Below are 11,677 nucleotides of genomic sequence, written 5' to 3' on the forward strand. Positions count from 1 at the left end.
AGAACAAGAACAAGAACAACAAAAGAGCTAGCAAGATGATTTAGCTGGGTAAAAGTGCCTGCCACCAAGACAGACAATCCTGGTTGAATCCCTAGGATTCATAGGGTGAAAGGACCAAATCTTGCAAGGTGTCCTCTGGTCTTCATATGGATATGCAGTACCCTCCAACAAATATATGAACAAATTATTTTGGAGAGAGAGTCTCACCATTATCCCTGCCTGGCCTGTAACTTACTCCTTAGACCAGGCTGGCCTTGAAGTCACAGACATTCACCTGCCTCTACCTCCTGAGTGCTGGGATTAAAGGCATTATGCCATCATGTCCAGCCTAAAGAGATGTAATTTTAAGAATTAGGAAAAATGAATATTGTCAATTAAAATATTTGGGAGTGCGTAGCAATTGGGAGGCAGAGGCAAGCGGGCTCTCTGGGGTCTCTGTAAGTTTGAGAAGTCAGCCTAGTCTACAGAGAAAGTTCTAGGACAACCAGAGCTACACAGAAAAACCTTGTCTTGAAAAATCAATATATCTCATAATATATGATCAATATAAATTATACATATTGAAAATATAAATATATATTATATTGAAAAATATATGTATGAGATAGTTTTTATTCTTTTTGTTTGTTTGTTTTTGTTTTTTCAAGACAGGGTTTCTCTGTGTAGCCCTGGCTGTCCTGGAACTCACTCTGTAGACCAGGCTGGCCTCGAACTCAGAAATCCACCTGTCTCTGCCTCCCAAGTGCTGGGATTAAAGGCGTGCGTGTGCCACCACTGCCCGGCATGAGATAGTTTTTTAAAAAATATTTATTTAATGCAGCTGTCTTCGGGCTCACCAGAAGAGGGCGTCGGATCCCATGACAGATGGTTGTGAGCCACCATGTGGTTGCTAGGAATCAAACTCAGGACCTCTGCAAGAGCAATCAGTGCTCTAACCTCTCAGCCATCTCTCCAGCCCTGGAGTTGGGGTTTTATGTGGTCCTTGCTGGCTTGGAATTTGCTATGTAGCCAAGGATGTCCTTGAACAACTTTTTTTGTTTTGTTTTGAGACAAGGTCTAAAATGTAGCTCTGGCTGTCCTGAAACTCCCAATGTTGACCAGGGTAGTCTCAAACTCACAGAGATCCACTTGTCTCTGCCTCTCAAGAGTTGTGATTAAAGGCGTGTGCCACCACTATGCATAGCTACGAACTTCTGATTCTCCTGCCTCTACCCCTTAAGGGCTGAGATTGGCAGGGTTGATCCACGATGTCCACGTATCTTTCTCTGCCTCTCTCCCTTTTGAGAAAAAGGTCTTACTATGTAACTGGCTGTCTTCGAACTCGCTATTTCCAGGCTGGCCTCTCATTTTTTTTTTTAAAGCAACCTTTTCATCAGATATGTGCCCAGATATTTAGCGTTCTATGAAGTATCTCCTTTTAGTTAACATTGGTAAACTCTTGCCATCCATCTCAACTCCCCTGAATTTGTTCCCCTTGAAAAATCCAGGCATGGATGAGAAGTTGTTTAAAAACGTTTTTTATTACCTATTTATTTAGTGTGTTTGTGGCGGCGGCGGCACTGCAACTCACAAAAGTCGGAAGACATCTTGTGAACTTGTATGGATTCTCTCTTTCCTCATCGGTTTACCTCAGAACATAAGGCTTATGCCTTTCCTCCTCTGTACCGAGGGGTTGGTTTTGAAAGCAGTTCAGACACAACACAATTCTTCCCGGCGCTATTGGGAATTTTGCTCATGTTTTATGCCTCAGTAATTTCTCTTCCTTATTTGACCTATAAGGGTGTTACAGGTCTGTTAACATCTCCTTTCTCATAGTCCTTGACAATATGGGAACTCCTTAAGGCTGCTCACAGCCTCTCAGGAACTGCTCCTAATGACTTCTAGGGATCCCTTTCGGCCCCCTGAAGTGCCTTTAATGATTCTTAGAATCACCCTGTTCGCTCCAAGAGTTGCTAATGACCCAAAATTTTCGCTCAAGGGGAGCAGCTTTTTAAAGACCCCAGGGATATCTTCCTTCAGGATCTGTCCTAATGACCCCCCAGGGCTCCTTCTCCTGGAACGGATCTACTGTGCCTTGAAGGCGAGGGGCTTTTTAGAACGCAAGACTTTGAGAACCGAGAGTCCTGGGCAAACCCGAACATGCTGATTACGTTCTCTGAACTCCTTGACTTTTGAAACTTTCCCGGAGGTCCACCATCGCCTTTATATCTTAGGCAAAGGAGTTATTCCAAGAAAACTTAGGCTCATCCTTTCGCTAGAATCATCCTATAACCACCTGCTCGCCGTTCCCCATAGCCGGCCAGCCCATTTCAGGGTACTCGTTTGTTTCTATCCAGCTTAGCTATGGAGATCTGAGTCAGCTTCTGATAGGCTAACTCTGGATCCAGCCCTGATGCTCAGTGGCCCCAGTCCCGAGAGGTTCAGCGTTTTCTCCTGGCAACAGCTTGAGACGACGCTCATAGGCTAAACAGACTCATAGTCCCAGACATCGAGCAGCTGTAGTGAGCGTTCATTGGTTAGCTGAGGATTTAAAGCCATCCTTGGGTTGGTTGACTATGGGCTCTGTGAGGCTGCGCAGAGTCCGACTTTAAAGGAGGCGGAGCTTTGTCTTTCGCCCTCAAGAAAGACAGTGGGATCGGCGAGTGGCGGCAGCAGGAATCGAGCCTGAGCCCTGCTAGGGCTTTAGGCTCCAGGTGAGAGCCATCGGGCTTTGGATCTCAGAGGGTTTGATGCTGCCAAAACCCTGGCCGTGAGCTCTGGTGGGGGAGGGTGGTGAGGTGGGTCTTTCTGTGCTCCGTGATCGACATGTAGTTAGAGCAATAGAAAAAGGAGCTTCTAAGATGAGTTTTGCGATTGGTTCTTTCCAATCTCCAGTGGCCAATGTGCGTCGGGAGAGGGGGGCGGAACCACTGGGCCTTATTTTCTTCTTCCTCCGGCCGGGCCTCCCTCGCCTAGGCGGTGGGGCCGGGAGGGGCAGTGTGTGTAAGTGGTGTGGTGCGGGGACATTGGGCACCGGGCTGCCTTTGGAGGGATGCCGCGGGGGTGGCTGCGGGGGCCGAGAGTGCGGGAGTTTCAGGCCACTGTTAGCAACAGCTGCCTTTATGGGGTGCTTACCGGGCCTAGCGTTTAGGTTTCGCTTGCATCATCTGAGTTAATCATACGATCCAGCAAGGCAGGGGTTTGGGATCCCCATTTTGCAGGTGGAGAAACTGAGACTCATCCAGTCCACTCACACAGCCAAGGTGTTAAAAAGTGGAAGAGATCAGACCAGTAGTCAGAGTTTTCACTCTAGAGCCGAAGGTTTAGATTCCCGTACTCTTTGCTTTGTTGCTGAATGCGGATGGGAAGGTGCCCCAGACCAGATTTCCTCTAGGGAATATATCGCAGGAACGGAACCCTAGGGTTAAAGTAATGGGATGACCCACTAAAGTGAGCAGAGGAAATGAGTTATTCAGCAGTTACCGAGTGCCTACTTTGTGACGTGCATTGTTCTGGGTTCTGGACACAAAGATAAATACCGCCAGAGGCAGATGAAGCAACATCATGACCCCCTTTGAAGCCCAGGGGAGGAGCCCCAGTCCGATAGTTATGTTATATTTTTGTAAAAATTTCAAAAGTAGGATATATTGGAAATTTCTCTTTAGAGAGAAAAGTCTCCTAAATTGAATAGGCTTCAAGTTCCACCACATTTGAATATTCTCTTGCAGAGGTCTTAGTTCAGGTAAGTATTAGGGCTGAGGTAGCAGAAAGTGGTGGAAGATGCTTTAGGGAGGGGACTGGATTCATTTCCTGGTATGTAAAGCAGGGATAACAGTATACCTGTTTATGCAAAGTTAATGAAAAATGCCTAGTCAAAAATACCTCACTTTGAGTGTAATGGAAGCCCAAGAGTTAAGATGACAGGGTTTCTATTCTGCTATCTTGAATGGTTTTACTCCATGCTGCTTCCCAAATCCCATGCTAGGTTGTGGGAAGGTGGTACAGAGTTTCCTCCCATGTAGTAAGTAGGAATGCCAGTGGCTTTGAGGAAACAGAACTCTTGGACTGTGAGTGAGGAGGTCCAGTAAAGGACATACTGGTTCTGCTTCTAAACTGGCCTTTTTTTTTTGCATGCATCGTCTTTTTCTAGTTGTGGTGATCTGTAGTATTACCAACACTGGGCTTAGGGTCTGCCCACTTACTTGAGGACTTCATCCAAAAACATCTATGTATTTTCTCTCTGCAGTTAGGAAGTTTGCCCTGTATTGCCAACTCATTGCCTGGTTTCAGTGCAGTTGAGCCAACTGAGTACTGCTAATACCGTTTTGATTTAGATAGAACAATGTCACTGTAGTGTTTCAAACACCTAGCATCCTGTTAATATCAAAGTACTTTTAAAACCTGAAACCCCTGATGCCTTATAATCCGCAGCTAAATTACTTCTCAGGGGTTTAGAATCTCGTAAAGCTCTGTTCTAGAGAGGAGCCCATAGGAAGCTCTGCAGATCAACTTATAGTGTTTTTTTTTTTTTTTTTGGTTTTTCGAGACAGGGTTTCTCTGTGTAGCCCTGGCTGTCCTGGAATTCACTCTGTAGACCAGGCTGGCCTCTAACTCAGAAATCCACCTGTCTCTGCCTCCCAAGTGCTGGGATTAAAGGCGTGCGCCACCACCACCTGGCGGTCAGCTGTATTTTTATATAGATCCAATAACTAAATGATAATAGCTTTGTTTGCTTGGGACTTTTTTTTTTTTTCTCCTAAAACAATGTCTTATCAAGTGAGGTGGAATGAGGTCTGGATATAGGCAGTTTTGGCACCTCAGGTTTATGTTTGTTTGGTTTGGTTTTCTGAGACATGGTTTCTCTGTGTAGCTCTTGCTGTCCCAAGAACTCTGTAAACCAGGCTGGCCTGTCTCTGCCTCCTGAGTACTTGGATTAAAGGAGTGTACACCACCACATTTTCCCCCCTTGACCGGGTATACTTGTTATTGCCCCTGGCTCCCTAACTCTAGATCCTGCCTTCTGTCTCCCAGTGCTGGGCTTCTGGGCCTCTGGTCTCCTTGGTTCCTCGGGTTCCTTTTGAACGGAAGGGCTTCTAGTCCATTTAAATAAGCATCCTAGAGGCAGCTCCTGGTCATTTACTTTTGTTCTCTTAATACTTCAGGTTTTTATCCAAGCAAATCAGCTTCAAACAAAGAAGAAAAAAATGGCTTCTGAATCAGAAACTTTGAACCCCAGCGCTCGGATCATGACCTTTTACCCCACCATGGAAGAGTTCCGGAACTTCAGCCGATACATCGCCTACATTGAATCTCAAGGAGCCCATCGGGCTGGGCTAGCCAAGGTAGGGAGCAGGGTTGTGAACCTGCTCAGGCAGCCGTCATGTGACTATTTCTGGTGTTTGTAATTGGAAATTAGTTGCGGGTTTGTACTTCTTTGCATGGAATTGCTGTTGTTCCTCTCCTTCCAGTCAGTCATCCTTTCATGCAGCCTGTGACAGTCATGTTTCCCAAATCCCTAAAGATAAAATGGACAGTAGTGATATTTTTTTTTTCCTAAGTGAACACCAGAAAAAATTGAGTTGTCCTGAGAGTCAGGGTATAACTGATCCTTGCTAAGATGAGGGTATGCAGGTGGAACAGGAAAGGGAAATACAGAACCAGTGTCTCCAGGCCTGGCCTGCGGCTCGATGTTTTACAGCTTTTACCTGCCTCTCTCTTTTCGGCCCCCCCCCCCCCCCCCGCCATAGAATTCGGTTTCCCGCAGGGACTTTCTTCAAGGGAGAGAAGCACTGGCCAGACCACATGAGGATTCTGGTTTCTGTAGTTTGAAATTGGTTTCTTTTCTCCCTATGCACTGAAGTAGGGCCATCCTCCCCACCCCTAGTCAAATCAGCCCTTCCTATGTTCAGTCACTCTCAAGGTTTTCTGAGTCCCCCACAGTAAAACAATTGCATTTCCAAACAAACCCTTTCAAATTGATGCCAAAGACTACATCTGAGCCAAGGGGGGATGTTCCGTTTCAGGTTTGATCTCCCTGCTATATGTGTGCGTGTTCACTTTTGGTTTTTGTTTTTTATGGGACTGAAGGTTCAGATCTAACACTATGCCTCTGAGGTTGTTTTATTTTTTAGACAGGGTTTCTCTTTGTAGCTCTGGCTGTCCTGGAACTTGCTCTGTAGACCAGGATGACCTCATACTTAGAGATCCACCTGCCTCTGCCACCCAGTGCTAGGATTAAAGGTGTGTACCACCACGCCCAACTCTGAGCTGTTTTCCTAGCCCTTACTCTTTGGATATAGAAAAAGAAAAGAAAAAAAATATATACACAAAACCCAAGGACTTCAGTTCCAAAGCTGAGGACCAGTCTTCACCTTGGTGTCTTCTCTGAGGCTCCCGTCAGCTGTCTCCATTCAAACGGAAATGGCTCATTCAGATAGTAGACCCTGCAGGGCCCACAGTGCAGCTTTTCAACGCATGGTAGGGGTATAAATTGATACACTTACTAGATTTTATATAAAAGCTGTTTGGATTTTTATGATGCATACTCATTATTTTCTTTCATAAAAGTCACGATACTTACTGTTTTCTCAGTTTTCTGGTAGCCTAGGTTAGTTTTGAGCATGATGGGTGTCGGCCAGCACATCTGCTTCCATTGCTTTGTCTGTGAAAGAACCTTAGGCTGTTCACGAGCCAACTCTTAAATCTGATAACGCACCTGGGCTTACAAGTACTGTTTTGCTCAGGTCACCCAGTCCGTGGTCTCTTGACAGTGTGACTTCCTGGGTTTGGGGGAAACGTGAGTAAATCAGAGTTACTTTCTGGTAAAATGGACGACTTGTCTGGATGGTGGCTTACACACTTGCAGGATTCAGGCTTGGTAGTTTCTCATCTGCCTCCATCTGTGCCCCACAGGTCGTTCCTCCCAAAGAGTGGAGACCTCGAACATCTTACGATGATATCGATGACCTGGTCATTCCCGCGCCCATCCAGCAGCTGGTGACGGGTCAGTCTGGCCTCTTCACTCAGTACAACATACAGAAGAAAGCCATGACTGTCCGAGAGTTCCGCAAGATTGCCAATAGTGATAAGTGAGTGGAGATGCTTTTGGGGTTTTTCATTTTGTTCTGCTTTGGTTCTGAGACACCAGTTGGCTGTGGCGCCTCGGCTGCCCTCATCCTCCAAGCGCAGCAGTTAAGGCTCAGCAAGTAGAAATACATTCCCCCTGCCTTAACGTCTAGGCCTAGAATTGCCTCTTTTAAAAAGTTTTTAAACTAGAGAGAGTTTTTCACTGTGTAGCCCTGGCTAGCCTGTGAGCCCTGGCTAGCCTGGAGCTGGATATACAAACCAGGCTGGCTTTGAACTCCAAGGGATCCTCATACCAGTGTGTCTGAGCACTGGGATTACAGGAGTTTACCACTGCTTCTGGACGTTTTTGTTTTATTTACATGTAAGTATGTGTAGGTGCATGCGTGCCACACATGAACATAGAGGTCAGAGGACAACTTTCAGAAGTGAGTTCCCTCAGTTCACTTTTACATGGGTCACGGGAATCAACCTCAGATCATCAGGCTGTCAAGATAGTACTTTTACCCACGGAGGCGTCTCTGGCCTTAGGACTGCTTCATAGTTTTCCATGGATGTTGTTGTCTTACCAAGGAAGGCTGACCGTCAGGCATCAGTTCCCCTTTCTGTTCTTTGTGTGGAAGACTTTCTCCTCACAGTGCTATGCTACAGTCTAAACTTCTTTGCATTGTGTTTTAAATATTTTTGTTTTTTTGGTTTTCGAGACAGGGTTTCTCTGTGTAGCCCTGGCTGTCCTGGAACTCACTCTATAGACCAGGCTGGCCTCGAACTCAGAAATCCGCCTGCCTCTGCCTCCCAAGTGCTGGGATTAAAGGCGTGCGCCACCACCACCGCCTGGCTAATTAATTTATTTTAATTCATTTCATTATTTTGGTTTTTCGAGACAGGGTTTCTCTGTGAAACTCTGGCCTGGAACTCTCTCTGTAGACCAGGCCTGCCTCTGCCTCTTTGAGTTCTGGGATTAAAGGTGTGTGCTACCCCCGCCTTTGTTTTTGTTTTGAGAAGGGGTCTTATAATATCCTGGGCTAGCCTCTGGCTCATTGTATAGCCGAGGATGATATCCTAACCCTTCAGCCTCCACTTCCCAGTGCTAGGATTGACAGACTAAACCCATCTGTGCTCTTTTCTAAACATGTATCTTATTACTTATTTACTGTGGGAGTATGTGAGCATGCGTGCCTGGGGCTTGTGTGGAAATCAAAAGAACACTTACTTCTCTCTCTCTGCTGTAAGGTTCCCAGGGATCCAACGCAGGTCATCAGGCTTGGAGGTAGTGACTTTTACCTTCAAGGCATCTTACCAGCCTTTGTTTTTCTTCTTTTTAAAAAATGTTTTATTATTAGTTTTCTAAAGTGCACTGGTGTTTTATCTGCATATATGTCTGGGTAAGGATGTTGTTTCCTGGAGTTACAGATGGTTGTGAGCTGCTGTGTGATTGCTGAGAATTGAACCCTGGACCTCTGGAAGAGCAGCCAGTGCTCTTAACCGCTGAGCCATCTCTCCAGCCCCAGCTAGCCCTTGCTCTCATATAAAGTGATCCTGCTGTTTTCTATCGCTAACAGTAATTTTTTTCTTAATTTTAATTTTAGTGTGTAGGTGTTCTGTCTGCATGTATGTCTGTCCACCATGTGCATGCCTTGTGCATGTGGAGGCCAGAGAGGTTGTTGGATCCCCTGGGAATGGAGTTACAGGTAGTAGTGTGTCACTGTTCAGGTGCTGGGAATTTACCCATGGTCCTCTGCAAGAACATCAAGTGCCCTTAAACCACTGAGCCAGTCATTTCTCAACTACCAGTAATTTTCTTTTAAGGACTCATTTTGCCAGCATAATAGTATACACCTTTAATCTAAAGGCAGACACAAGAAGATCTCCCGAGTTTCAGGTCATACTGGTCTATATATCAAGTTTAGGTCAGCCTGAACTATGTGTCTTACCTGTCTTAAAAAAAGTGATTGTAATTTTGTTTGTGTGTGTCTCTATCCACACTAGCATATAGGTGCCCTCAAGGCTGGGAGAGGGTGTCAGACACATCCAGTGGAGCTGGAGAATCAGGTAGCTGTGGGTGACCCAGTGTGGGTGCTGGTAACTGAACTCAAGTCCTTAGCAAGTTCAGTAAGCCGTCTTAGTTGCTGTGCCATCTCTCTGCCTCAGTTGCAGTATGGTTTTGTTTTTGTTGTTGTTTTGGTTTTGGTGTTTTGTTGGTGTTGATAGTACCCAAGGCCTCTTGTATAGACATAGTCTACAGCTGCAGCCCCAGCAGCCTGGTGCGTTTTTGACTATGGAAAAATGCATAGAGGAGAAAATTGGAGGTGAGGCAAAAGGAGCTGCTTCGGAACATATCTGTCCCACCTGCCCGTAGGTAAGTGGCGCTGCTCATCACCATCCCCATCCTGTCTGTCTTAGTGCAGCCAGCACTGTCTCACTGCTGTCAGGGTGCTCTGAATATGAATGAGTAATTACCACGCTGGTTACAGTTTGCCAGCCCTCCCCGTGTCGGCTTGTCTTGCTCTCTTCCCGGTGTCTCTGCTTGCTCGTGGTTTGCAGCCATTCTGTTCTTCACTGGTCTTGGGACTCAGCTCATCCACACAGCACTGGACGAGGGGCTCTTGTTCCGTGCACTGTGCTCGGCTCTCTTGTGCATCCTAGGCCTGAGGGTGCACGGGGGATCCCTTTCTTTCACTCGTCCTCACTCCCGGAGGCTTGCTGGCTCACTTATCCTCGTCTCAGCCTGGCAGTTGGAGCCGCACCTCCATTGCAGCCCGGCCCTCAGGCGTGTGCAGTGTACTCTCACCTTCCCTCCTCAGTGTCTTTTGCTCTTCCGCCTTCTCTTGTTTCTTGTCACTGTAGTAATCGAGATCTTACGGGTGTGTTCATAACTCTTAAAACACATGCAGTGCTGGCCAGTGAGGGAATTTATACAAATGTCGGTTGAAGTGTCTGACATGCTCTGAGCCGTCATCCTTCATGGCTGCTCTCAGCTGTGCCCTGCGCCAAGCTTGCCTGCTCACTTTCCACATGGGGCCCCTCATTTCGTTTTTTGAGAAAACTTTGGTTATCTGAGCTATGTATGTGTGCTACCTGCACAGCTGCTGCCTGCAGAGACCAGAAGAGGACATCAGAACGCTTAGGACTAGAGCTACAGACAGTCGTGAGCCATCATGTGGGTGCTGGGACTCTGATCCAGGTCCTCTGGAGTAGCCAGTGCTCTTACTTATTGAGCCATGTCTCCAGCCTCCTGTCTTCTCTACTTGTGAGCACGTTAGTCTTTTTCCTGTTTTGATTGTTTGTTAGTTTTTGAGACAGGGTTTCTCTGTGTAGCTCTGGCTGTCTTGGAACTCACTGAGATCCACTTGTTTCTGCTTCCCTAGTATTGGGATTAAAGGTGTGTGGGCCACCACTGGCCCAATTTACTTATTTTATCTTCATGTAATTTTTATGTTAAATCATACAGATTATCCCCTTTATCCTGGTATACTTTTTTTTTAAATACATATATTATTTATCTACTTTTGTGTGTGTGCGGGCCTCATGCAAGCCTTTACTAAAGTCAGCTCCGTCCCACTACCCTGATATATAAAAAACTTTTTTTTTTTTTTGCTCCTTATTTCTGTTGTTGCTAAGTATTTTTCCTCCAATCCTGTTTTCAGCCCCACTAGTTGTCTGTTGAGTGTGGGACTCTGAGAGGATGCTGGGAATACAGCACTGACAAGTGAGCTACTCGGAGCAGTGTCCTTGCTGCTCCACAGCCTCCACTCCTTACATCCCGGAGGGGCTGCTGTCTCGGTGTGGCTGGGTTTGTGTCTTTGGCTTTTGTGTTTGGAAGCCTGGCCTCCCACGTCACTCTAGGACCTGCAGGGTGCAACAGCCTCTCCAGAGGGGAGAGTACCATGTTCCTAAGGGAGAGTTCACATCTGTGCCTGTGACCTTCCCCAGGCTTCCTCCTGTCCAAGGACTCCAGAGGGAGAAACTGTGTATTAGATCTGCCTGGAATTCACTGTGTAACCCAGGTAACCCAGGCTGGCTTTGACTCACATGGTGAGTCTATCTAAACTCCTGAGTATGCGAGCGAGCGAGACTCTCTAGGTCTTGGAAGGCCAAGATGACTTGCCTGTTTTACAAAGCAGAACAGATACAGACTTACTAAAGAAAAGTGAAGGGAAAAAAAACTCTTTAAAGCGAGAGGTTTGAAGGGAGGAATACCTTTTTTAAGTTTTAAATTTTTTATTTTATGTGTAAGTGTGTTTGCCTAATTGTATAGCAGGTGCTCAAAGTACTCACCATGGCCACTAGAGGGCATCAGATCCCCTGGAGCAGGAGTCAAAGCCTTGGGAGCCCCCATGTAGGTGCTGGGAATCACAGGAAGAACAGCCACTGTCTTAACCACTCATCTCTCCAGCCCGGGAGAACTTTTTTTTAAAAAAATAATTTATCACTTTTGTGGGGTGAGGGATGGGGGGGGACATTGCATGTGCCATGGCTCATGTCTGGTGCTCAGAGGACCACACTATGGAGTCAGTTTTCTCCTCTGCCTATGCAGAGTCTGGGCATTGACTTAGGCTTGCAAATTGAGAACCTTCCTTTTTTTTTTTTCTTTTTCTTTTCTTTTTTTTTTTTT

At 46.3% G+C, this 11,677-nt stretch overlaps 1 protein-coding gene across 1 annotated transcript in view; it reads left to right on the top strand.

Moving 5' to 3' along the window:
• The first annotated feature begins 2,918 nt into the window (after nucleotides 1–2,918).
• The window catches only part of Kdm4a (lysine demethylase 4A), a 49,279-nt gene continuing 40,520 nt past the window's right edge, over nucleotides 2,919–11,677 (top strand). The window contains exons 1-3 of the mRNA XM_028785571.1: nucleotides 2,919–2,982; nucleotides 5,142–5,321; nucleotides 6,892–7,068. Coding sequence (XP_028641404.1) covers nucleotides 5,184–5,321; nucleotides 6,892–7,068 — 315 coding nt within the window. The 5' untranslated portion in view covers nucleotides 2,919–2,982; nucleotides 5,142–5,183. The remainder of the gene's footprint in view (nucleotides 2,983–5,141; nucleotides 5,322–6,891; nucleotides 7,069–11,677) is intronic.

This window comes from Grammomys surdaster, unplaced genomic scaffold (genome assembly GCF_004785775.1).
Source record: "Grammomys surdaster isolate TR1022 unplaced genomic scaffold, NIH_TR_1.0 100, whole genome shotgun sequence".
NCBI classification, from domain to species: Eukaryota; Metazoa; Chordata; class Mammalia; order Rodentia; family Muridae; genus Grammomys; species Grammomys surdaster.